Source organism: Trichosurus vulpecula, chromosome 4 (genome assembly GCF_011100635.1).
Source record: "Trichosurus vulpecula isolate mTriVul1 chromosome 4, mTriVul1.pri, whole genome shotgun sequence".
In the NCBI taxonomy this organism is placed as follows: domain Eukaryota; kingdom Metazoa; phylum Chordata; class Mammalia; order Diprotodontia; family Phalangeridae; genus Trichosurus; species Trichosurus vulpecula.
Window position 1 is genome coordinate 374,065,135 of NC_050576.1, and position 27,897 is coordinate 374,093,031.

General features: G+C 35.6%; 1 protein-coding gene across 2 annotated transcripts in view; it reads right to left on the reverse strand.

The window, feature by feature from the left end:
* NALCN (sodium leak channel, non-selective) overlaps positions 1-27,897 on the reverse strand; it is a 502,757-nt gene that overhangs the window by 215,669 nt on the left and 259,191 nt on the right. For both annotated transcript variants that reach the window (XM_036757854.1, XM_036757853.1), the window contains one exon: positions 15,486-15,677. In XM_036757854.1, the coding sequence (XP_036613749.1) occupies positions 15,486-15,677 (192 nt within the window). The remainder of the gene's footprint in view (positions 1-15,485; positions 15,678-27,897) is intronic.

Below are 27,897 nucleotides of genomic sequence, written 5' to 3' on the forward strand. Positions count from 1 at the left end.
AGATGGGCATGCCACAACCGGTATTTTTAACTGATGATGCAACCACATTCTTGAGTTGGCAGGCAGAACTGATTTCTTTCAAAGTAAATCCAAATTATTTTGTTTGCTTTCCTATTCCCAAGATATTTACATACACAAAATTTGATGGGAAGAGGGAATAAACAGTACTTTTTAAAAACAGTCTAAAGTCTTCTGCAAAAAGGTCTAAATGATGACAATTATTAGCCTTGTATATATATATGGACGCAGATCTGCTCAAATAGATTTATAAGTTCATCTATTTGGATACTCCCTCCAATATTACAGATTGCCACTCGTTTATGTGTACCCTTGCCCATGTCCTATCAAAGCTTTCCCAACCTAGGGTTGAGGAAATATATCCTAAATGCTGCTGGTAGGCTTTCCACGTGTATTCTTTCCCTTTATCCACCAATCTCTTCTATCTACTCTCCACTTATTTTGTATGTACTTATTTATGTATGTGTTGTTGTTCTCATTAGAATGTAAGTACTTTGAGAGCAAGGGCTATGTTTGTTTTTCCTTTGTATTCCTAGAACATGGCACAAATGCTCTCACATAATAAGCAATTAATAAATACTTGTTTACTAGTAGACTGATATAATCTTTTTTACTCATCCATTTCCCCAACTATACGCTAAACTCCAATTTTTTCTTTGAAATTCTTTGTTACATGCTGCAACCTGCTTACATCTGCCAGGAGTCAACTCCAATGCCCTTTTCTTAACATTAATTTTTGTGGATGGTAGTTTTCCATGACTCATAATCATACAACAAAACTGCTAGAACACTTATAATAAAACCATGGGCTTCCACTTTCAGTAGAAGCTTGGAATCATTAAATGAACTTTGCAACTTCCCAAATGCAATCCGTTCCCTTTCTCATGCTATTTAATTCTTACCTTACTCCCAACTCACTGCTCCTATGTATCCAGATATACTTATTAATATAATCTTTTTGTTGTCTGTTTAACCGAATTCCATAATCTAGGCAAAAGACTGCTCTAGGAGTCAAGAAGGCCTGAGTTTAAGTCCCACCCCTAGTGAATCTTGGCTTTGTGACCAACACGAGGTAAGTTACAGGATGCCTAAATGACTCAGGTCACTCTCTAAGGCAACAAGATTATATCAGTAAGGCAAGATTCATGACCTGGAGGATGACCATGAACATGCCTGTATGGTTTGAAATCATGGAGTATAAAAAACTCTTTGGGTAGAAGACAGAGGAAGTGTAGCATTTATTTAGCCACCAGAGTACCCAATCCCAAGACTAATAACCCTAATTCGATATAGCAGTAACTATATTCCAAAACCAGTAAGCCCACCTCAATGTAGCAACAAGGAAATTGTAACACAGTATTATAGCAAGGAACCAAGTAATTCTGTAACCTTCCCCCCTGCTAGGGCCTTCCTGAAACAATCACTCAGGAATCCTAAGTCTCCACTCAGCACTCTCTTCTGCAGCTCTGTCTTGCTGGCTCTCTCAATGTCTGCTCTTCAGCGCCTTCTTGATGTCTGCTTTTCAGTTCTGCTTCTCTTTAATTCTGTCCCTCTTCAATTCTGGTTCTCTCACACTCTGGGTTACCTTTATATACAGTCCTAGCTGGCATCTGACTGGCTAGAACTCAGGTCTCTGACTGGCTGAATTCATGACTAGAACTCAGTGCATATACCATTGGCTCTTGTCTTAGCAACTCCCCTTAGGGCCCTGAGGGCTTCAGGCCCAAATCAGCTTAGTACCTGATAAGTAGAGGCTTTAGGCCTACTTACAAAGATATAATCGAGCTTTCCCACCTAGCCCCACCTGAGGCCTATTGAACAGGTGGGGAAGATCTTTGATCACATTAATACAAAGATACAGAACAAGTATTGCTCTTAATTAGTAGAGGGAGTTTCCTTATTGGAAATTCTCACTACCAGTGAAATCACAGGTCTTATCCACAAAATATTAAATGCATATTAATGCATTTGTGAAAAATGAATTACTTTGGATTGTGTTTATGCTTAGTAATTTTTTTAAGACAATTGGGGCTAAGTGAGTTGCCCAGCTAGTAAGTTTTTGAGGCTACATTTGAACTTAGGTCCTCCTGACTCCAGGGTCAGTGCACATCATGACACCACCTGACCCTTATTAACGATTTTATAATAGTATTTTTTTCCAGTTACATGTCAAGACAATTTTTAGGATTCATTTTTATAAGATTTTGAGTTCCAAATTTTTCTCCCTCCCTCCCTTCCTCTCCTCTTCTGAAAATGGTAGGCAATCTGATATAGATTATACATGTGCTATCATGCAAAACATATTTCCATATTAGTCAGTGAGAAAGAAGAAACAGATCAAAAGAAGAAAAAAAATGTGAAAAAGAATAAAGTAAATGAAAAGAAAATATGCTTCAATCTGCATTCAGAGTCCATTGGTTCTTTATCTGGATGTGGATAGCATTTTCCTTCCTGAGTCTTGGATCACTGTGTTGCTGAGAAGAGCTAAGTCATTCATAGTTGGTAATCACATAAGGTTGCTGATATTGTGTACAGTGTTTTCCTAGTTCTGCTTATTTCACTTTGCATACTTCACATTTCAGTTTTTACAAGTCTTTCCAGGTTTTCTGCAATCTGCCTGTTTGTCATTTCTTATTTCACACCAGTATTTCATTACATTTATATGTCACAGCTTGTTCAGCCATTCTCCAATTGATGGGCATCCCCTCAATTTTCAATTCTTTGCTACCACAAAAACAGCTGTTATAAATATTTTTGCACATGTAGGTAGGTCCTTTTCCCTTTTTTTTTTTGAGGGAGGGAAAGCTGGGCAATTGGGGTTAAGTGACTTGCCCAAGGTCACACAGCTAGCAAGTGTGTCAAGGGTCTAAGGCCAGATTTGAACTCAGGTCCTCCTGACTCCAGGGACGGGGCCCTACTCACTGTGCCACCTAGCTGCCCCCCTTTTCCCTTTTTTATGATCTGTGGAATACAAACCTACTAGTAGTATTGCTGGATTGAAGGGTATGTACAGTTTGGTTGCCCTTTGGGCATAGTTCCAAATTGCTCTCCAGAATGGTTGGATCAGTTCACAACTCTACCAACAGTGCATTAGTAAGTCAATTTTCCCACGTCCTCTAAATGTCTCATAGAGTCATTGGCTTCCACTTGCTCAATTCTAACTTTTAAGGAGTTGTTTTCCTCAATTAGCTTTTTTACTTTCTTTCCTATTTGGCTAATCGTACTTTTTAAAGAATTGTTCTCTTTAGTGGATTTTTGTATCTCCTTTTCCATTTGGTCAATTCTACTTTTTAAGCAATGGTTTTCTTTTTCCAAGACTTTTTTTTTCAAAATTCTCTTGAATCACTCTCATTTCTTTTCCCATTTTTTTCTTCTACCTCTCTTATTTGATTTTTCAGCTCCTTTTTGAGTTCTTCCATGAGTTCTTTCTGGACTCAAGACTACTTCCTGTTTTTTTTAGGGGGGGGGAATTTGCCCATAGGAGTTTTGACATTATTGTAATCTTCTGAATTTGTGTCTTATTCTTCCCTGTCACCCTAATAACTTTCTATGGTCAGATTATATTTTGTTCTTTTTTTTTTTTTGCTTATCTATTTCTTTTGGCCTTTTTCCTTTCTTTTAAATTTGAGCTCTGCCCCTAGGATAGGAGGGGCACTGTTTCAAGCTTCTTGTGCCAGGGGCTGTAGGCCCTGGCTGTTTACTTGGTGCTGCACTGATGTTACCCTGAGGCCCACAGGGCACCCTCATGTCTTGTTCCATGCTGATGGGGTGGAGTAGGAGGTAGTTCATGCTGCTGGAGGACATAGGGGTCTGGCAGCTTACTGGGTGCTGAGCTGGGGTCCTAGTGCTGATATCTGGTGTGTGCTGAGACTGGTGGGGTGTTTCTGTATTTCCCCAGGGATGCACTGAAGCACATGGAGGTCTGGCTGCTGGAAGCTGCCTGTTTGCTCAGTGCTACACTGAAGCATGTGGTGGTTCTCAGATCTGGAGTCTGTCCCATTCCCCAATTATGGGGCATCCTGGTGTTGGCATTTGCCTGCTCCACCGCACTGGGTCTCAGGATCTCCTACTCATTTTTTGAGGTGGGGCTTGCTGGGATGCTTTCTTTACTGGACTGTGCTCCCCTTTTACCTGAGTGTGACAGACTTTTCTGCCAATCTTCCAAATTCTGTGGACTCCAAGATTGCTTCACCCGATCTTTTTGCTGGTTCTACTGTTCCAGGATTTGTTTTGGAGCACTATATAATCATTGTTTCTAGGTAGATATGGGAGAGTTACAGTAATTTACTGCTTACACCATCATCTTGGTGCCCAGAAGTCCTTAGTAATGGTCTTAAAAGAAAAATAGCACTGACTCAGTTTGCAAGCCAGGCAACGTGATGAAACTGTCAACAGGTATAACAAATCTTCCATTAAAAAACAGTAATATGCACATGAAAGTATAAACTACTATTCTTTTTCCAACTCTTCATTTTGTATAATTTATAATTTAAGAAAGTTTCTTGGGGGCACTTACTTAGAGGTGAAATAATTTGCCCATGATCATACAGCTAATATATTTTATTAGTAAAATTTAAACTCAGGTCTTCTTGACCTCAAGGCTGGTTTTCTATTCACTATGCCATGCCAGCTCGGATATCAAATATTTACCACTCTCTTTTCATGATTTTCATGAGGGCACAGTCTCTGGGAACCCTCTTGAATTTGGAATACAGTCTCTGGGAGCCCCCTTGAACTGTCCTTGAATCTTCCAACTAGATCTGGCCTTCCCCGGAGACTATAGCCTCACATTATCATTAGGCCCAAATCTCTACCTAAACCTTGGCCTCTATTGTTACTATAGATGTGCATGCCTTCAGTTAGTTCCCAAACCTTGATACTATCATACTATCTATATCCATGCCTTCAGCTACTTCCCATCCTTAATTCCATTCTCTTGGTTCTTGGACTCTGACCTCATCTCGCCCTCTTTAGACTCCTCCTCAAGACCCTCCCTGAACCCCTCCTCTAGTCACCCCAGACCACCCCTCAATCCCTCCTACAGTCTTTGTATATAATCTCCATCTTGCCTCCATGAAGGTGCTCAGGTTCAATCTAGCTCAGTAGGCTGAATCTGGCCCGCTTGTGAAAACAGGCATCACAAAGGGTGGGATTTCTTAAGACAACCCATTATGGTGAATCTCTAATAAACTTTGTCTTTTCCCTTGGCTGAGAAGCCTTGAGTCAAATTCTTTCAGCAGGACCCGACGTGTTGGTATTTTGGGGTCTTGAGCACACCTATGGTTCCCTACCAATAAACCTCTTCAATTTGAATGATTTAAACCCACCATACTTACCTTATTTCTAAGAAATATTTTTAGTTCTAATCACCTTTATACAGAACATCACAAGACACATTTCAGGCAGTAGGCTGTACAGTAGATAGAACAGCAGACCTGGAGTCAGGAAGACCTGAGATCATATTCAACTTCAGACATTAACTGTATGACCCTGGGCAAGTCACTTAATTTTTATTTGTTTCACTTTCTTCATCTGTAAAAACGCAAATAATAATAGCACCTTCCCTCCTAGGGTTGTTGTGAAGATCAAATGAGATAAGAATTTTCAAATGCTTAGCATAGTGACTGGCACATAGTGAGCACTCTATAAATGTCAGCCTTTAAGAAGACATGCTTTTAATGCTCCGTATCTTTGTAAAAAAGTGCTACGCTCATTAACATTTTCAAAAGTGAGCACAAAAACCTTTTGCTTTTTTTAAAATCTGAAATTAACTAATGTACTTCAAGAGTAAAAGAATATAAGGAGATACTTGAATGCTAAAATTCTTATATTAAAAATATTTGTTTTAAGGGTCAGGAGGGAGAATCGAGAGGTGCTGAATGATTGTGTATTTTTCCTCCTACAATATGTCTTTTAGTTCAAGCTATTTTTAGTCGAAAGGTACACTTCCCACCGTTTATGTTAAAATAATTTTGAAATGCAACCATCGAGCTGACAAAACCAACAGCTGTGAAAATGATACCTAGAGATTTATGCAAATAGGGGACTTCTGAATTAATTTTCTTCATAGAACAGACTGTCAAGTTTCTTTGAGTATGTATGCCCTATTTCTTAATTAGCTATTTTGCTAATGTTACTCATGCTAAATTTTCATAATGTGGAAAATCAACTTCATTTTCAGAAACTGCAAAAAAAAATCAGGTGAAAGTAGCAACCTCTTGCGTTCTATTTAATTAAAAATACACACAAATTGACATGCCTCAAAAAAAGTATTTAGCTTAACAGTAACATCAAGGAGTAGCTAATAGCAAAAGTCTGTACTATAAAAGGAGCCCTGGCTACATTGTTTTGTTCCTGATTTCCAGCAAATGTTGTGTAGCAGCTTCTGATGCCATGGCACATAAAGACATTTCTGGCAGGCTATCTGTTTACATTTCATTCGGAAAATTACACTCAAGAAATCAATGCTTTGCCTGCTAATTTCTCTCCATAGAAGAAGGGAAGTTTGACTTGTCACTAAAAAAAGACTGAGTTGCTCTTTCTCTAAGCCATCTTAGGAACATATTTTCTAGAAACTTTTCTTTGTGATTCATAGAAAGGTCTTAAAAGATCTTTAAAATACACTAAATATTAAAATTGGAAAATTCTTCAAAATATATGCATGCATATATGTATGTGTGATGGTAACATGACACTTTTGTTCCTCTGCCTTCTCAGATAAGTTTATGATTATGGATTCTGCCATTTTTACATAGCTGTCTGCTCTTTTATTTTTTCTAGAGATGTCAAAATCAGGCATTTGTCAAAATAGCCCATTTAGAGTATAACATGGTCCTTTCACATAAATTCAATACATGTTTGATGATGATGATTTAACATAGTTGGTATGGCTATAAAAAGACTGATTCTACAAAGTACACGAGAAAATGCCTAATTACTTCATTGTCACAAAAAAAAGTTTCTTTACAACAACATCACCTTATTTTCCACTATATGGACAATCTACAGAACTTGCAAGTCTCAATGTAAGACGGGAAAAATAAATACCTACCTAAATATTTTCTTAGGCAAAAGTCAAACAAGATTCTCAATAATATTATCATTTTAACATTTGCTCTACTGTGATTACTAGAGCTCACCTTAGGGAGTCTAGACATGTTAAAGAGAGAATATATAATAAAAGTCTTCATTCATTATTCTCCTTTATTTTGGATGATGATGCAATGGACATAGAAGAACTGATATCTGATGGAACATTAAAATAAGTTAAGGGTGGACGGTGGACAACCAGGATAGAAAGGAGAAACCACTAAATTACACTGAAGCTTTATCAGTGTCTCCAAACAAGACTTCACCTCTCAGGAGAATGTGAAGGAAATAAGGATGCTTTTGTTATAATTAGTAAGAAAATTTCTGGATATAGCCATTGTTGCTAGCCAGCATTCTGATATGTGGACAAAACTACTATTTATGTATATTCATCTTACATATGTATATGTGCAGGATTAAATATCAGCATTATATAAAGGAGAATAGTATATGTATAATATTTTCTTTTTACTCAAATAAAACTACAGTTAGATGTTTAGAAATTGCTATCAAGATAATAAAAAATGAAAGGAAACAATTAGAGGTAAGAAATCTAATTTTATAGTTTATGGGTCAAGGTATGAAATGTTTTTTTTTTAAATCTTTATACTTGGCTGCTCTATGACGTCTGTCACTATGTGCCACACCACCCTACTTGATACTCTCTCTCAATTTGGCTTCCATGACACCAAAATGACAGACCTAAAAGAACCATAGACGTAGATCTGGAAGGACCTTAAGACCATTTTAATCTAGCCCCTTAATTTTACAGATGATGAAATTGGGGTCCTCACCCTATATCACAAAGATACTAAAGTGGGAGATGTGGGATTTAAACCCAAGTTCTCTGCTCTAAATCTACTTTTTTCCCACTATTATACTGCCTCTGACTGCTCTCTCTGACAGCTCCCTTTTCCATTTCTTTGATTAGTTGTTCCATTCACCCCTTAACCATGGTGCTTTTGCAAAGTTTCTCTTTTAAGACCCATTCTTTTCGGGGGGGGTGGTGATTTCAATTCTACTGCCTTCAGAATTATTCCTTAGGTAGATGATACCCAAATCTGTATATCTAACTCTAACCTTTCTCTAGACTTTAGTCACGTTTTCTCTACCACTTACCTGACATCCTGATCTGGACATATCTCTAGTACTTCAAATTCAATATTTCTATAACTGAACTAAGAATGTTCTTTAACCCTTTTAACTTGTCTCGCCAGGAAGTTCCATTTCAAGCAGTAGCACTATCTTCCAAACTTGTAACAAACTGGATTCTGTACTTAGGAGGTTTTTCATGCTACTATGTGAAAACATGCTATTTCTAACCATTATAGAAAGACAGTGGTCTGCTCTCACTTGTGTCAGTGTATCTCATTTGCCATTAAGTCCTTTTTATTGTCAGTGGAAAAAAAATAGTCTCAACTACAAAGTTTTTCTTTTCTTTTTTTGTTACCATATATCAATTTCAACAAAAACATGATTTGATTGATATTAATGCACAGCATGCTTTCATATTATATATAATTAGTCATATGTCTATGGGGCCATACTCTAGAGGAGGAATGCTGTCAAAACCAAAAGACAATAGAACCATTTTCCCTCAATTCTGTTCTAACAGCAGCTAAGTAATTAATGATTTCCCCTGATTCACTCATGGTATAGTTTCTAACCAAACAAATTCTTTTCCACAACTCTATGATATTGAATTCACATGATGTCTCTCTGCTATATAACTGTGTTCATTTGATGCTAAAATAGCCAGTTAATTCAAAGTTGTAAAGTACCAGGAAAAAAAAACTGCTTAACTCTGATTTAACTCCAGTTAAAACTGCTGCTGTTAAAGTACAGGTTTGGTTTTTGTTTGTTTTTGGTCTCAGGGTAATTAATGAATTGTTATGAATTAGTAATAATTCATGAATTATTGATGTCCAATTGATGACCATAATTAATGAAATATGATAATGGAATAAGTGAGCTTTTGAATTTTTTTTATAGCCGACCATATCCTCACAATACCACAACTGGCTGAAATATGTAGAGATTACAAAGAAAATCCTGCTGCTTACTGGTGATTTTTTAAAAAGTATACAACTTGTAGAAAAAATACATGGTTTTTCCTCAACGAAATGAGTTCCACAATAAGTTAACAAATTCTTTGATAGATAACTGTTTTAAGAATGTCTGATATCAAACTCAAGCAAGACATACAAAAGTGATATATGCTCACAAAAGGGATATACCATGTTCATGGATGAACTCCTATGCAGAGTTCAAATTAAAGAGAAGAGGAATTTCCTAGAGATAAGAGATGGATGACAATGAATTGACTGTACACATTTCCAAGACACTTCAGGGTGTCCTCAGAAAGATCAAAAACTACTACAGGAGATAACAAGAAACAATAAAACAAAGTCAAAAGGCTAAAAAATATGAGCAAATGTGAAATATCTCCAAAGAAAAACCTACTGATCTGGAAAATAAATCAATAACAGAAATAATTAAATAACTGTTGGATTACCCATAAGCCATGATTTTTGAAAAAGGAGTCTAAATGTGACATTTCAAGAATTTATAAAAGAAAACTGCCCAAATATCTTAGAACTGGAAGGTAAAATAGAAATTGAAAGAATCTACCAGTCACCTCCTGAAAGAAATCCCAAAATGAAAACTCTCAGGAAGATTATAGCCAAAATTCAGAGCTCCCAGATCAAGGAGAAAACAGTGCAAGCAGCCAGAAAGAAAGTATTCAAATACCATCAAGACACAGTTAGGATCACACAAGATTTAGCACCTAATGCTATAAAGAAAGGAGGGCTTAGAATATGATTTTCTGGAAGGCAAAGGAGCTACAATTCTAATCAAAAATAACCTATACAACAAAACTGAGTATAATCCAACATGGGAAAAATGGACAGTTAAGTGCACTTTTGAACACTTCTGGTGAAAAGACCAGAGCTTAATAGAAAAATATGACATTCAAACACAAGACTTGGAGGAACATAAAAAGTTAAACACGAGTAAGAAGTCGTAAGGGATTTAACAACGTTAAACAGCTTACATTTCCATGAAGAAAGATGATACGTATAACTCCTCAGAACAGTATAACTATTAGAGTAGTTAGAAGGTAGAAAAAGGTATATTCCTTTCTATTTCCATTCAAGTTTTTCTAGAAAGCTATCATATCTACCTTTTCTAAAATTCTATTCACTTCCTTGACTTCTTTTTTATTTTTTGTTAGTTTATTGTGTTGGTAAGCAAAATGGGCTCCTTAGCACTTAGTTCAACAAGTGCCCTTGAAGTTTGGCTTTTGTTTGCTTTGGGTAATTCAGTATATTTCACTGAGTCTTACTAAGTGCTAAGCCCCAGGCCCAAACCCCTATTAGGTGTAAAACCTATGTGGGTGTGGATTGGCAACTAAGGTGGGGCCCAAGGTGGGGTTAACTCCAGGGAGGGCCTAGTTTACATGTCTGGGACAGCAGAGGCTTTTAGACCACGTGGGTGTAAGTCTACCTCTTTGTGACTATTCTAGGTCACGTGGGTGAGTCGCATGTGTGACTCACCCCTGATGCTGAAAAAGATATAAAAACCAGGGGTTGGCTGTCTCTTCTTTGGAGTTCCTCCCTACAACTGTGGTGGCACGTGACTCTAGGCCCGCCCTTGTTCCAAGCTCCCAGGCTGAATCTAGATGTTGGTAACTATGAATCTGTATTTGGTCTGTTTGTTGATGTTTGTAATTTGCTCTGAAGTTCAGTGTGTTGGTCTCTTCCCCTGAACTAAGTGAATGATATTTGTATGCTGAATTAAAGTAAGCTTGTCAACCCCTTCACCTTGCTTTCCTTAGTTAGGCAGATCAAAATAAACTGTGCTGTTGGCAGCTTTCTGGGTGCAGGCTGTGGGTGGATCTTACACCCCCACAGAAGCTGCTAGCCAGATTGTTGAAACGTTTATCTAGTTCTGAAAGGAAAATATTAAAGTTCCCCCCACTATTATAGTACTACCATCTATTTTCACTTGTAATTCATTCAACTCTTATTTTTAAATTTAGATGCTATCATATTTGGTGTACATAGGTTTAAGTATTAATATTGCTTCATTGTCCATGGCACCTTTTATCAAAATGTAGTTACCTTGTATAATTTTTTAAATTAATTCTATTTTACCTTTAACTTTTTCTGAGATCATGATGGCTACCTCTGCTTTTTTTTCCACCAGCTGAAGCATAATAAATTATACTCCAACCCCCTATTTTAACTCTCTTATTTTGAAATGTGTTTCTTTTAAACAACATGTTGTCAGATTCTGATTTTTAATCCATTCTACTATCCATTTCCATTTTATGGGAAAGTTTATCCCATTCACAACTGAAGTTATAATTACTATTTGTGTATTTCCCACTATCCTATTTTTCTTCACTATTGTCCTCAGTCTCTCAGCCTCTCTTTTTATCCAATCCCTCCTTAAAAAAAAACAAACAAAGAGGGTGGGGGGGGAAGTAAAAAAGCGCACAGCAGAAAACAAAAGAAAACTCACAAAGAAGTAAAGAAAAGATGGATAATTCTCAAAACAACATGTATTACTTATTATGTAGGATTTCTTGAAATGAAAATCTATTATTATATATTTTGAATCCTCTCTTATGTTCTGCTATGCACATGACATGCTTTTTTGTTCTTTCTTTGTATTTAAGTTTCAATATTTAAGTTTATGATATGTTTTGTTTCTTTTCTCTATTCTGTATTTGTGTTCTGGCCCTTGAGTCTAAAATAAAATAAAATAAAAACAAACAAACAAAAGTGGATAGATGCATGAAATAATGAAGAGTAAAATGAACAGAACAAAGAAAACATTGTATACAGTAACAACAATATTGTATTGAGAACAACTTTGAGCAACTAAGTCATTTTGACTATTATAAATACCCAAATTAAGTACAAAGGACTTATGAAGCAAGATATTATTTGCATGCAGAGAAAGAACTGATAAACAGAAGCATGTACAGAATGATTTTACGTATATTATGTATACATATTTCTGTCTAATGGTAGTCTTCTCTAGGGCAGGGGGACAAAAGGAAAAAAAGGGGAAAAGTTACAAAATAACTATTATATAGATAAGAGGAATAGCAAGTTGTATTTAATAGATTTGCAATTTCATGTGCAACCATCTTTTTTTTTCTAATCTACCATGTTATGGAAATGTTTGTTTCATTTCTTAAGTTCAGAATAAAATACATTAAATTTAAAAAATTATCCTCTCTTTATCTTGTTTATACAAGGTTCCTTGCATTTTGCCTCTACTCGAGTACAGGACTAATTTTCCCCCTTTCTTTGCATGTTCAGAAATTAGTACAGTGACTAGAACACGGTAGACACTGAACAAATGTATGCTGCCTTATTTCACATTCTGGAGCCTTATGCACAACATGTATGAAGTGACTGAGACTCTCTATAAACTACACAATTGAAAAATAAGTTGGGTTATGTTCTAGTCTCAACTGAAAACTATATGCAGACACTAAAGCAACAATCCTCAATAAGAACATTGGACTAAATGGTCTATGGGTCTCCTCTCGGTTTTTTATCTACCATACTGTGATCTGAAATGAGTTCACATAAAACTTTAATGATAGGTAGCATGAATCACTAGACAGGATCCTGGATTCAGAGTTAGAGGAATAGGGTTCAAAATAGCTCTGCCATTTGCAAAGTCAGGGTTGACCTTTCTTTTGGGGGGGGGCAGTTCCTAAATTTTAGGGCTTCAGTTTTCTCATTTGCAAAATGAGGTATTAGGACTTAAAGACATTTAAGGTACTTCCCCTTCTAAATCTAAAAATGTGTGTCCTCAAGTAGCCAGCACCTAATACAAAAAAACAATACCTGGAATTTTTTAAAAAGCACTTTCACAAACTTTCCCTTGATTTTAGGTGCCTTACAGTCGAACAGATGGGAAAACATACAAAATTTTTAAACTGTATAGTTTTTGATTCTCTACAGGGGAAACTATAATATTTTAAATGTCGGTACAAAAGCCAGACAGAAAAGTTGTAAAATTTTATTTTCGCTATTCGTGCTAATTCCCTTTTAATTTTTATCTACAAATTTGAATTAAATTTTTATATATACACTGAAATCAAAAGATGGAAGAAGACCAAAGATGACAGAATACTAGAAAATGAAAAGAAAAATCAGTTATACTTACAGACTGTAAAATTCTCTCAGTTAATTTGAAAAGAGAAATGGAAGAAGTAATAGAAGTTTACCATCATGCCCTGTAGAAAACATTCCTGGGTTTGTGCTGCTAATCAAGAGTTCAAAGCAACACTTAAGTATAATACGTCTTAACCAAGGACAAAGCACATTCTAGAATATCAGCTATTTTCTGTGCCTTTTTTAGGATCTCCAAGAATGAAAACTCTTTTCTTGGTTGCACTGCTTTCTAGGTAGGGCCCTAGGTTTTTAGCTTAGTCTGTAATTATTTAGATTTTCCAAACAGATCAGGGCTCCATTCTCATCCTAATTCAGAATGGGAGAGCGAAGTATGGTTCTCTTTGATTACAACAATTTCATGTAAAAACCACTGTTTTATTAACAATTAGTAGTAGTAGTGGTGATGATGATGATGATGGTGATGATGGTGATGATGATGATAAATAATTTATAAAGCACTTCAAGGTTTGCAAAGTGCTATGATCTCAGGTTATCTCAACAAAAACCCCGGGGGGGAAGGTGACATTATTATCCTTATGTATATAGAAGACAAAGAAAGCAAGCTGAAACAGGTGTAGTGACTCGCCCAGTGTCACACAGTTAGTAAGTACCTGAGGTAGATTTTGAACCCAGGTCGTTCAGACTCCAAGTCTATTTCTCTTTCCACTGTATCACCTAGCTGAGTATTTTTCCCATAACCTCTATAGGAGAAGAGAATTCAGGAGAAAACAGGGACTTAAAATATTCCAACTATCGAGTCATGAGAACTTGCCCCCTTCTATAGGGATCAGTTCCCTCTGTGGACTACACAGTTCACTTCAGAATTTGGGAGGCATTACCTTCATCTTTTTGTTATTATGGAAAACTGGTTCAGAAGGAAGCCTAGTACCAATGTTTAGTCTAGAAGATTAAATGATTTCCCAAGTTTAATTTATGAAAATTAAATAAAAAGGATAGTGTATTGGAAAAAGAAGAGTAACAGATATACTAAAATAATATCTACAATTGAGAAGGAGTAGGAACAACTCCCCTCATTGAAAGCATAAAGACGCTCAGAAAGGGACATTTTCTATGTATAGTCAGGTATTACAATTTAGTGGCTAACCATCTATGCTAAGACTATTTCTCACAATAAAATAAATTCATGCACCTAAGACAATTTTATGTTAAAGAACTAAGAATCACAATGACAATTTTAACTTTTTTACAATCTGATTTAAGCCAAAGATTTTCTTAAATAAAATTTTCCTCAAATAATTATGTTCAAGATGTCTAGTCAGGATTTTAAGTTATTCTAAAAAAGATCTCTCATCCTGATTAAATGAAGACAACAGGGGGAGGTGGAGCCAAAATGGTGAAAAGTCACGAAGTTGTCCGAGCTCTCCCCAGTTTCTCTTGGAAATAATGTTAAATTAAGCCTCTAAACAGATTCTGGAGTGACAGAAGCTACAAAAAGTTGAGTGAAACAATTTTCCAGCTTACAACTACTTAGGAGGACTTCAGAAAAGCTTTGTCTCACTTGGGTAAAAAGGGGAGGGCAGCTCAGCTCAGAAGATGTCTGGGCAAGCCAGCGGGAGTCTGTTAGCCACAGCACAGATCAACAACCCAGGCCCTTTGGTCCTGGATCAGCAGGCTAGTGGCACAAGCAGGCCATCTGTGAGGCAGCCCTAGTACAGAAGGCAAACTGCCAGTCCCAGTAGCCCCAGCATAACATGCGTGACCTAGACACGGCCACCTCAGTGCAGTGGGTAAGTCACTAGCACCTGAGGCCCAGGAGCAGAAGGAGTACATAAATGATGTAAATTTTCACTGAAAACAATACTTAAACAACCACCCTACTCTATAATAAAAGGAACTCATTCCTAGGACCACGCCACTGTATGTGAGCCTCAATTTTCATTCAATTTCAGTATTTCATTCTGATTTATTCTTCCCATAAATATTCAGGACTATTGGGGCAAATTTTACAATGGACACAAGATGCTTAAAACCATGTCCTACAGCACTGAACAGCAAGCATTTTTTATCAAACTCACATTATCCATAGTCACCAAAAGTGTTCTAACAGTCATAAGCACTACTAAAACTACAGATATTTTTGTATCTTTTTAGTATTCCTATCCTGTATTAAAACCAAAAGATATTGCATTCGTTTCTTTTTCTTTTTTAACCTACCCTTGGAAAAGTCGTGAATCTGTCCAATTCTTCTACAAAGCAGAACATTTGTAAACTAATTGCTGACATCACAATTAAGAGGCTGGCAGTGAACACAACCAAACTTCCAAGTTTCTTCCCAGGACCAAATATTTTGTATACGAAGTCTTCTAAAGCAGGAGAAATCTTAATAAGTCGAACTACTCGAAGAACCTGCAAAAGAAGAGAAGAAAAACATGTTAATTACCCTATTGATAAGCAAGTTCATTTCAATATTCAGAGGAGAATTTCACTCTTTCTTGCTCTTTTATAAAACAGCATTTCTCCATTAAAGAACCTAGAGGATAGAAATAATGCTGAAAGGTCAGTTAGCGTATGTATTATTAAAATAAGTTCTGTTAGTATATGTATTATTAAAATGAGTTCAGTTAGCATATGTATTATTAAAGTAAGTTCAGTTAGAATATATATTATTAAAATAATTCCAGTTATTATATGTATTATTAAAATAAGTTCCACATTTTTTCAACAGACAAAATTGGAAAGGATTTAGTTCACTGGTACTTTTTTTTCTACAAAATAAGACATTTTACCTACATATAATATTTGTAGTAAAAGAAATTAATCAAACCATTAAAAGACAACTAAGATTTTTTTCATCTTCTTTTATTTAATTTATTTAATATTTTTAGTTTTCAGCATTGATTTTCACAAGAGTTTGAATTACAAATTTTCTCTCATTTCTACCCTCCCCCCCACTCCAAGATGGCATATATTCTGGTTGCCCCATTTCCCAGTGAGTCCTCCCTTCTGTCACCCCACTCCCCCCATTCCCTTTTCCCTATCTTTCTTGTAGGGCAAGATAACTAAGATTTAAAAAAAAAACCCTACCAATTACTTCTACTAAGAAATCTTTGCTTTGCCAGCATTTTAAGAAAAAAAAATCAGTTCAGAACATAATGATCAATGCTGTGCAAAGCACTGTTAGGCACAGTGTGAAATAAGAAATACGTGTAGCATCACTCTTGCCCTCAAAGAGCTTGCAGTATAATTAGGGAGGCAGAACTCATGTGAAATAATTTTAGAACAGTACAGGGCAATATCTAATTACGTAGCAAGATCTGTAGTACTATTTTATATAATTTCATGCAAAATAATACAAGTACAATTTTTCGAAGAAAAATTGACACCAACTTGATATGATTTACAGAAACAATGTAACGTGGTTTATTAAACTAAATAAAAGAAGGTAAAGAAAGTTAAAAAGTACTTAATCAATTTTAGATGATCAAGTATACAAAATCCATGAATTTGTTGAAGTTGATTGGTTTTGATCCATACACCTTTTCTCTCCTTAAATTTTTAAAAACCATACTTAAATCTTAAGCAATTATTCTGTTCCCCTGCAAAAATCTTAAGCACCCTCTCACTTCCAGTGGTGAACAGATTGCACACAAGTTATCTTCCCAAACAAACTACAACTTTTTATGTTAAGAAATATTGAGCTTTAAATGTGCCTGTAGATTAATAATCTGAACACATTCATGATTTATTGAATCTATGTATTTTCTGACATAAATGTGTCACTAACAAATAAAAAAAGCTACGTCCAGGCTTGTTTACACCAGCAGTCTAAATATGGTTTATAGCTCAAACTTTGAAACTACATACTTTCTTGTCTATTTATATTAAGATAATAATTACAAGATGATCCAAATAATTTTGATTTTCATCCCAGATACCAATAAAAAGCATTCTATGAACATCTGTTAAATTTTCACAAACCAATACTTCATTGGCTCAAAAACCCCTCTTACTTTGTATTTACATAAAAAAATTAAACTAATTGCCAGTTTTAAGGGACATGCTCAGTTGTATTAAAAGTGAAATGTGATCCTAAAGTCCTAGAAATATGAGCCCTCTTTTAGCATTCCAAATATTTTTCTCTCTTTTAGTGAGACCATTCCTAAGTTTTATCCTAGTTAACTCCATAATAAAACCAAATGAGGTGATAATTTCAAACTTATAAAACTTTTAAAATTAATTCAAATTCTATATTTCCTAACAAGTTACTTTACAAAGTAAAAAAAAAATCTGAAAAACCTAGGAATCATGACAAAGATTATGAAATAAATAAGATGTGCTTTGGTGAATTCCAACCATGTTTTCCTACTCATCTCTTCATCTTGTTTATGTATCCCAAATCCAGACAAAAACATTTTATTATCAAAGATGAGTCTTTTAGAAAATTCTTAGCTCAAGCTTTCCAAAGCATATTTTTTTTAGTAAAGACATCCTATTAGAACTAGTGAGTGTTTTGAAAATTATGAGGGGAAAATATGACAGGAAAAGGTTGTCAGTCTTCTGCATTTATTTTTTAAGATATTTTATTTTTCCCAATTACATATTAAAACAATTTTTAACATTTGTTTCTTTTTAAATTATGAGTTCCAAATGCTCTCCCTCTCCCTCTTGGCTTTCTCCCCTCCTTTGAAAAGGCAAGCAATTTGGTATAGATTATACATGTGCAATCACACAAAACATATTTCCATGTTAGTCATGTTATGAAACAAAACAGGCCAAAGAAAAATAAAATAAAACAAAAAGTATACTTCAATCTGCATTCAGTTCCTTTTCTGGAAATAGCATTTTCAGTGTAAGTTCTTTGGAATTGTCTTGGATCACTGTATTTCTGAGAACAGTTGACCATCATACAATATTGTTTTTTCTTGTATACAATGTTTTCCTGGTTCTTTTAAACTGATTTTTGAAGGAAGTCAATAGACAAGGGTGAAAAAATACAAGCTTTCCAGGTATTAGGGATAGTAATTGAAAAGCCACAAATTGAGAAGTAGAGAGTGCTATTAAAGTATCCGTAAAGAGGCCAGTAACTATAGCAAAAACCAAAAGAACCCTTTGCCCCACCCCATCCCGCAAAAAATCCCCACAAAAAGTATGCTTTGATTTGAATTCTGACTCCTTGGGTGGTTCTTCTAGAGATGGACAGCATTTCTCATCCTAAGTCTTTCAGAATTATCTGAGATTACTGTATTGCTGGGAATAGCTAAGTCAGGGCCACATGTGGCCCGCCTACAAGCACAGAAATTTACATAAATGCTTTAGTAAATGAAGCTGAGCTACTGCAGAGCTCTCACTAAAATGGCAAATCAAAATATACTGTATATGTTTCAAGGTTGGACAGCCCCGAGCTAAGTCATTCATAATTGATCATTGATACAATATTGCTGTTACTGTATACAGTGCTCTCCTGGTTGTTCTGCTCACTTCACTTGCAAAAGTTCATGTAAGTCTTTTCCTCACAATCATACCACAACTTGTTCAGCCATTCTCCAATTCATGCGCATCCCCTCAATTTCCAAATCTTTGCTACCACAAAAGGGCTGCTGTAAATATTTTTGAACAAATAGGTCCTTTTTCCTTTTTCTTTAAAATAGCATTTTATTTTTCCTCAGTTACATATCAAGAAACCTTTTAGCATTCATTTTTGTAAGATTTTGAGTCCCAATTTGTTCTGTCTCCCTCCCTACTGCCCTTCCTCCCCTCTTCTGAAAATGGTATGCAGTTTGATACAGTTGATACATATGCTATCATGTAAAAAATATTTCCATATTAGTCACAGTTTTGAAAGAAGTAACAGATCAATAGGAAAAAAACACAAGAAAGAATAAAGTGTAAAAAACAGGCTTCAATCTGCATTCAGAGTCCATCAGGTCTTTATCTGGATATGGATAGCATTTTCCCTTGGGAGTCCTTTGTACTAGTCTTGGATCACTATGTTGCTGAGAAGAGATGAAGTCTTTCATAGTTGATCATCATACAATGTTTCTGACACTGTGTACAATGTTTCCTGGGTTCTGTTCACTTTGCATCAGTTCACATAAATCTTTCCAGGTTTTTATGAAATCTGCCTGTTCATCATTTCTTATTGTACAATAGCATTCCATTACATTCATATACCACAGTTTGTTCATTCTCCAATTCGTGGGTACCCCCTCAATTTCCAATATTTTGTCATCACAAAAAGAGCTGCTATAAATCTTTTTGTACTTGTAGGTACATTTCCCTTTTTTATGATCTCTTTGGGATACAGACATAGTGGTATTACTGGATCCAAGTGTATGTACAGTTTGGTTGCCCCTCGGGCATAGTTTCAGATTGCTCTCCATAATGGCTGGATTAGTTCACAACTTCACCAACAGTGCATTAGCGTCCCAATTTTCCCACATCCTTTCCAACATTTATCATTTTTCTTTTTTGTCATATTAGCCAATCCTGATAGGTGTAAGGTGGTAACTCAGAGTTGTTTGGATTTGCATTTCTTTAATCAAAAGTGATTAAAAACCTTTCTTCATATGACTATAGATATTTTTGATTCCTCTTCTGAAAATTGCCTGTTTATATCTTTTGACCATTCATCAATTGGGGAATGGCTTGTATTCTTGTAAAGTTGACTCAGTTCTCTATATATTTGAGAAATGAGGCCTTTGTGACAAACTTTTGCGATGGAGATTGTTTCCCAGCTTTCCTCCTAATCTTGGTTGTACTGGTTTTGTTTGTACAAAAGCTTTTTAATCTAATATAGTCAAAATTATCCACTTTACAATTTGTAATGATTTTTCTTCTTTGGTCATGAATTGTTTGCCTCTCCATAGAAATAACAAGTAAACTATTCCTCTTCTAATTTGCTTGTGGTGTCACCTTCATATCTAAATCACCTCAAAGGTCTGTCATATTTAGTTTTTCTAATATTTTATTTACCTCATTAGTTTCTTTTTTGGTTGGATTTATAGAGTTCTGAGAGGGGAAAATTGAGTTTCCCCACTAGTATCATTTTGCTGCATATTTATTTCTGTAACTACCTTAACTTCTCCATTAAGAATTTGGATGCTATACCACTTGGTGCATATCTGTTTAGTATTAATATTGCTCCATTGTCTATGGTAACTTTGAGCAAGATGTAGTTTCCTTCTTTATCTCTTTTAATTTGGTCTTTTTTTCTTTTACTTTGAGATCAGGATTGCTAACCCTGCTTTCTTTTTCTTCAGCTGAAGTATAGTAGATTCTGCTCCAGGTCCTTACCTTACTCCGTGTGCATGTCTCTCTGCTTCAAGTGTGTTTCTTGTAAACAATGTATTGTAGGATTCTGGTTTTTGATGCTCTCTGCTTCCATTTTATGGGAGAGTTCTCCCATTCACATTTACAGTTGTGATTACTACCTATGTATTTCCCTCTACCCTATTCTTCTTCCTGTTCCTCTTTCCTTTCACCCTTTCCATCCTTACCAGTGTTTTGCTTCTGTCTTTCCTCTGATCTGCCCTCCCTTCTATGAATCCCCACCCCTGTCCCCTCTTTACCTGATCTTGTCCTCTTCTGACCACTATTGCCCCCAAACTGCCCTCCCTTTCATAACACACCACCCTTCCTACTTCCCTGTAGGGTAGGTAGATTTCTGTACCCAACTGAGTCTGTATGTCATTCCCTTTATGAGCCAATTCCTGAGAAAGATTCAAGCATTGCCCAACAATCCTTCTTCTCCTCCACTATAAAAGCTCTTTCATGCCTCTTATATATGAGACAGTTTATCCCATTCTACCTCTGCCTTCCCTCTTCTCTCAGTACATCCCTATTTCTCAACTATTAATTTTAGGGTTTTTTAGGATATCATCCCATCACAGTAAAATCGGACTGTATGTACTCCTTCTAACTGCTTTAGTAATGATAACATTCTTAGGAGCCAACATGTATCATCTTCCCATTCAGGAATATAAATAGTTTAACCTTATTGAATCCTTTACTATATTTCTTTCCTGTTTTTCTTTTTATACTTCTCCTGATTGTTGTATTTGGAAGCCAAATTTTCTATTCAGCTCTGGTCTTTTCATCAGGAATGCTTGAAAGTCCCTTTTTCATTAAACGGGCATTTTTCTCCCATCAGTATTATACTCAGTTTTGGTAAGTAAGTGATTCTTTGTTGTGGTCCTAGCTCCTTTGCCCTTTGGAGTATCTCCATGCCCTCTGATCCTTTAATATGGGAACTGTTAATCTTGTGGAATTCTGACTGTGGCTCCATGATATTTGCATTTTTTTTCTGGTTGCTTGCAATATTTTGTCCTTTACCTGGGAGACCTAGAATTTGGTTATAATATTCCTGGCACTTTTCATTTTGGGGTTCCTTTCAGGAGGCGATTTGTGGATTTTTTCAATTTCTACTTTACCCATTGGTTCTAGGATACTAGGGCAGTTTTCCTTGATCATTTCTTTTTGTTTTGTTTGTTTGTTTTTGTTTTTTTGATCATTTCTTGAAATATGATGTCTAGGCACTTTTTTTTAATGCTGGCTTTCAGATCTATTTTTCCAAGTCAGTTATTTTTCCAATGAGATGCTTTATTTCCCTCTTTTTTGATTCTTTTGATTTTACTTCATGGTTTCTCGATTTCTTATGGCGTCAATAGCTTCCACTTGCCCAATTTTAATTTTAAGGAGAGTGAACTTTTGTACTTCCTCTTCCAATTAGCCAATTTTACTTTTCATAGGAGTTCTTTACTTTGGTGAATTTTTGTACCTCTTTTTCCATTTGGCCCATTCTGCTTTTCATGGAGTTCTTCTCTTTAATGAATTTTTGTGCCTTTTTTACACCATTTGGCATATTCTGTTTCTAAGATGTTATTTTCTTTAGTATTTTTGTGCCTCCTTTACCAAGCTATTGACTATTTTTTAGTAATTTTCTTGCATCATTCTCATTTTTCCCCCATTTTACCTCTACCTCTCTTATTTGATTTTTAACCTCTTTTTTGGGATTTTACAGGAATAACTTTTGGGCCTAAGACCAATTCACATTCTAGTTTGACTTTGTTGCCTTTTTTCTGAGTTTGTGCTTTGACCTTCCCTGTCACAAAGTAACCTTGCTTGGTCAGGTTCTTTTTTGGCATTTACTAATTTTTTTAGCCTATTTTTACCTTGAACTTTATGTCAAAGTTGAGTTCTGCTTCTGGGGTGGAAGAAGTACTGTCTCAAGCTTCAGGGTTTTGTGCTGCTATTTTCAGAGCTAGTTCTATGTTTCTGTAAGTTTTCAATTCTTCCAAGGTGGTATGATGTAAGGAGAGGTGTGGTCACTGCTCTCCTCATCTGTGCTCTGGTCTGTGAATGACCACAGCCATTCTTTTTTCCATGAAACTGTGACCAGGGTCCCTGCTCTTGCTAGTGCTCTTGCTCACCCTGGGTCTGTGATCCAGAATGCTGCCCAGAATGTTGGCAATGCAACAAAGTCCTGTCCCTGATGCCAGAAAAGGTTCCCCTGTAATCTCTTTCTGAGCAGTTGTCATACTATCCATCTGTGGGATGAGAGCTCTGGAAGCCTCCAGTAATTCAATTATCCCCAAGGCCTGATGCCACCTTGCCCAGGCATGGCCAGTGCTGGACTACACTATACTTTCACCTCAGTTATACTGTGTTCCATGAGCAAAGCAGAATTGTAGTATCTGAAATGAAACGTGACATATGCAAATTTAGAGACCTCTCCACTCCAAATATTCATATGGATTATTTGTGTCCAACCTGCGGTAGAGCTTTCCAAGTTTGTATCAGTCTGATCAGTCACAGTTGGACACATTGTAGCTTGACTCTGACATAGTGATATCATTTTGGTCTTCTTCTACCATGAAGCACAACAAACCAGCTGACCTTCTAAGGGCTGGAAATTTTTCCCCTACCATCTTTCTGTTGGTTCTGCCATTCTAGAATTGATTTTGAGGTATATTTTAACATTGTTTGGAGGAGAATATTAGGGAGGTCAGGCAAGTCCCTGCCTTTATTCTGCCATCTTGGTTCTACCCCTCTAATCTTCTATATTTAAATAAAAAACCCCAAATCTTCATATAAACACCTGATTATTGCTATTTAAGCAAGTTATCCTAATAGTCCAAGAAATGTGTTTCTTGTTGTTTACATCAATCCTAACTCTGGCAGAAACCTGGGAATGGTCTAACTCAATTAAATTTAACATGTAACAATTGTGATGTGCACTATGTTAGGAATTAGGATAAGAAAACAAAATTCTTCTCAAGGAGCTCGTATTACAATTGTAACAGGTTAGAAGGAAGGTCCCTGTTGGACAATACAAAGGATTGCTAATGTTTAGGTGGCCATTACACCTCACAGGGCATACAAACATAGGCACACAGAGAAATGAAAAAAAGAAGTACAATGTGGTAACCTCAATGGGGCCGCAAAAATGTTTATTCATGATGCTTATTGTAGAAAAAACAAAGTGACACAGTGCATAGAAAGCTGGCCTCATAATCAGAAAGACAGGTTCAAGTCTTGCCATAATAGCTGTGTAAATCTGAGCAAGTCACTTAAGTGATCAGTGCTTTAGGTGACGCTCTAAGATAGGGGTTCTTAACCTGGTATTCGTGAACTTATTTTAAAAATTATTTTAATAGTTGTATTTAAAAATAATTGACTGCCTTTGTAATCCTATGTATTTTATACAACTTGTTCGTACATATTTGATTGCTTATTTTCTCCCACCATTTGAATATGAGCTTCTTGATGGCAGGACCTTTTACTTCATTTTGTATTCCTAGAACTTAACACAGTGCCTGGTACATAGTAGAAGCTTAATAAAATTTTATACACTAACTGGCATGTAAGAACATTATTCTAAGAAAAGTTTATAGGCTTCACCAGACTGCCAAATAGGTCCATGACACCATGACCCAGGACACTTACTACTGGGAAAAACTCATCACCCTGAAAGATGCCATCAGACTTGGCACTCCACTTCCCCACCACTCTCTGTCTCTCTGATTGAATGGTGGAAACAGCAACTTCAAAACTTCCACTTAAAGAGGGAGCTCAGCTCAGAATATCTCCTCATGTCACACACTTTTCAGTTTCCTTTCGTGTGCTGTCTACCCCATCAGATGTAAGCTCCTCGAGGGGCAGAGAACATCTTTAATTTTTGTATTTGTATTCCCCAGTGCTTAGTACAGTGCCTGGCACATAGGAGGCACTTAATAAATATGTATTTATTTACTGACAAAAAATGTTAAGAAATCCTGCTTTAAGACTACAGTTTCAGAGAAGGTACTGAACTACAATGATAGAGGAAGTTTGTTGAACCAATGAAATCACAGATTTTGTCCCTGTCCCTAGTTTTATATGTACTAAAATGTCACAGGTGCTTTTAAAAATATTAAATCTAGATAATTCCTAATTATTTCACTAGAAAAGAAGCAAAATGATCTTTTGCAGAGTAATAAATATGCCAAACCACCTAACCATAACCTACATTAAGATTTTTAAATTATAATTCTAAAGGTCAACAAAATATTAAAATGCCAAAATGTCACTGACTCTGTATTCTGAAATCTCAAGCACCAAACATACTGAGACACTAGATACAAAGGTGTTGATGAGCTAATACTGCTGTGAAAATGAAACAATGAATGGAATTAATTTTGAAATACGTATATGTCTTTGCCATCAAAGGTCAAAGTAACAAATTCAATGGAATTCTGGCTTGGAAAAAGCACCCTCTTCTCAAATGCTCTTCGTATCATCTCAACATTTAATATCCAACCTACCACTACTATGTGTCCCCATATAACTATTCCTTTTCTTTTAATTGTGAGAGTTATAGAACAACTTATATCATGATATTTCCGTGAAAACAAACAAAACAAAATGATAAAAGAGTCATTTAGTCCATTAGATATCAAGGTGGGGGGATAGGAACATAGTGAATTGTAACTTTCAAAAGTATGCTGAAAAGAAATGATAAGCAGGATGATTTCAGAAAAACCTGGAAAGACTTACATGAACTGATGCATAGTGAAGTGAACAGAACCAGGAGAACATTGTATACAGTAATAGCAACATTGTTAGATGAAGACCTGTGAATGACTTAGTTATTTTCAGTAATGTAGTAATTCAAGGCAGTCCAAAAGGACTAATGATGAAGCATACTTTCTGACCCTAGAGGAAGAACTGATATTGACTGAAAACAGGCTGAAGCATGCTATTTTTCCCTTACTTGAGTTTTCTTGTACAAAATGATGAATATGCAATGTTTTATATAATCACACATGTAAAACCTATATCTGATTGCTTACCATCTCAGGGAGGGAGGGAGGAAGGGAATAGAGAGGGATAGAATTTGAAACTCAAAAATTTAAATAAAAATGTTAAAAATTGGGAAAAAATAAACTTATGCTAAAGTTTTGGGCTAGAAATATCATCAGGCATTATTTTTCACTAAGATATCAAATTTTGAAGTCTATGTTTAGATAATTAAATATACTATGAAAATAATGAAGAAGCAGCATGGCATAACAGAGGAGAGAGTTGACTTCAGTGCCAAGAAGACTAGGCATTATGACCTGCCTCTGCCACATACTGGCTGTGACACTAAGTAGGTCATTTAATCTCTTAGTGTCCCTTAGAATCATTCTATGTACATATATGCATATTTAAGTACTGATGCATGCATGTGTACATGTGTATGCATGTATACATTTATACATATAAACACTTTACACTGTGTTTAGACTACATTCTTCTCACAAGTAGAAGATTCTTTACAAACTGGTAAATGCTCAATAATTATCTTCAAAATGAATGAATACTGACATATGACATATTCATAGGTCATGGAGTAAAATTACCAAGTACAGAACTGGAATTAATCACAGAGTTTCTAATACACAAAAATGATTCGCCAACATTCTGAGATGATTTCAAGTAATTATTAACTTTTGTACTGTACATCAGTACATCAAAGATGTGGGGTTTTCCCACTGTAAAAAATCCCTGCATCAGAACTCTATTGATAAGGTGCCACAATCTACTGGTAATTTTTAATCTTAGAAAATTGCTAGCTGAGGTTCAGAGAAGCTGCCTTTTGTAACACAATTACTGAAGTTCAAAGAGAAACTTGAACCTAGATCTTCCTAAATCAAAGTCTACCACTCAATTTAATATGGAACACTGCCTGTGTCAATATAGAAATCTATATAATAGTTTCAATGTCATCCCATCTTATAGGCTCATAGCTCTATCTCTGTATCATATATAATATATATTTCATATGCTTATACACACATGTGGATCACTTTTGAAAAGGTATTCAAAGTTTATAGTATGTCTATACCACATGTGTGTATGAGTTCCTTTAAGAGAAAAAAAATATGTTATAAGTTAATAATCATTTTTCTCTTGTTAGTTGTCTTGAATTTTTCAACCACTGCCCTAGAAATGAATCCATATACAAACTTACTATAGGTTATACTTTAGGTATCTCTAGGACTATACAAGATAAATAAAAGCATAGTTACATGCACAAAGAGTTTGAATGAATTTGTTAACTAATCTTTTAGTTTATATTTGTAAACTCCTTTAAAAGTAGAATTGTCCAAATGGAAAAGGAGGTACAAAAGATCACTGAAGAAAATTCCTTAAAAATTAGAATGGAGCAAATGGAAACTAATGACTTTATGAGAAATCAAGAAACAATAAAACAAAACCAAAAGAACAAAAAAAGAATGATGTGAAATATCTCATTGGGAAAAGAACTGGAAAATAGAGCCAGGAGAGATAATTTAAAAATTATTGGACTACCTGAAAGCCTTCATAAAAAAAGGAGCCTAGAAATCAACTTTGAAGAAATTACCAAGGAAAACTGCACTGATATTCTAGAACCAGAAGGTAAAACAGAAATTGAAAGAATCCACTAGTCACCTCCTGAAAGAGATCCCAAATTGTAATGTCCCATGAATATTATAACCAAATTTCAGAGCTCCCAGGTTAAGGAGAGAATATTCCAACCTGCCAGAAACAATCCAAGTGCCATAGAATCACAGTCAGAAAGTAATTAAAGCTATCTATAGCCACATGAAAACATGCTCTAACTTACTATTGATTAGAGAAATGTAAATTAAAACAATTCTGAGGTACTGCCTCATACATATTAGACTGTCTAATAGGACAAAAAAAGAAAATGACAAATGTTGGAGGGGATGTGGAAAAAATGAGACATTAATGCATTGCTGGTGGGGTTGTAAGCTGATTCAACCACTTTGTGGGGTAATTTGGAACTATGCCCAAAGGCCTATAAAACCATTCATATACCCTTTGACTTAGTAATACTACTTCTAGGTCCATATCCTAAAATTTATTTTAAAAAAGGAAAAGGGCCTATATGTACAAAAATATTTATAACAGCTCTTTTCTGGTATCAAAGAATTGGAAATTGAGGATGGCCATCAACTGGGGAATGGCTGAACAAAATGTGGTATGTGATTGTGATGAAATATTATTGTGCTACAAGAAATGATAAGCAGGATGCTCTTAGAAAAACTCAGAAAGCAGGGCAGCTAGGCAATGCAGTGAGTAGAGCACCGGCCCTGGAGTC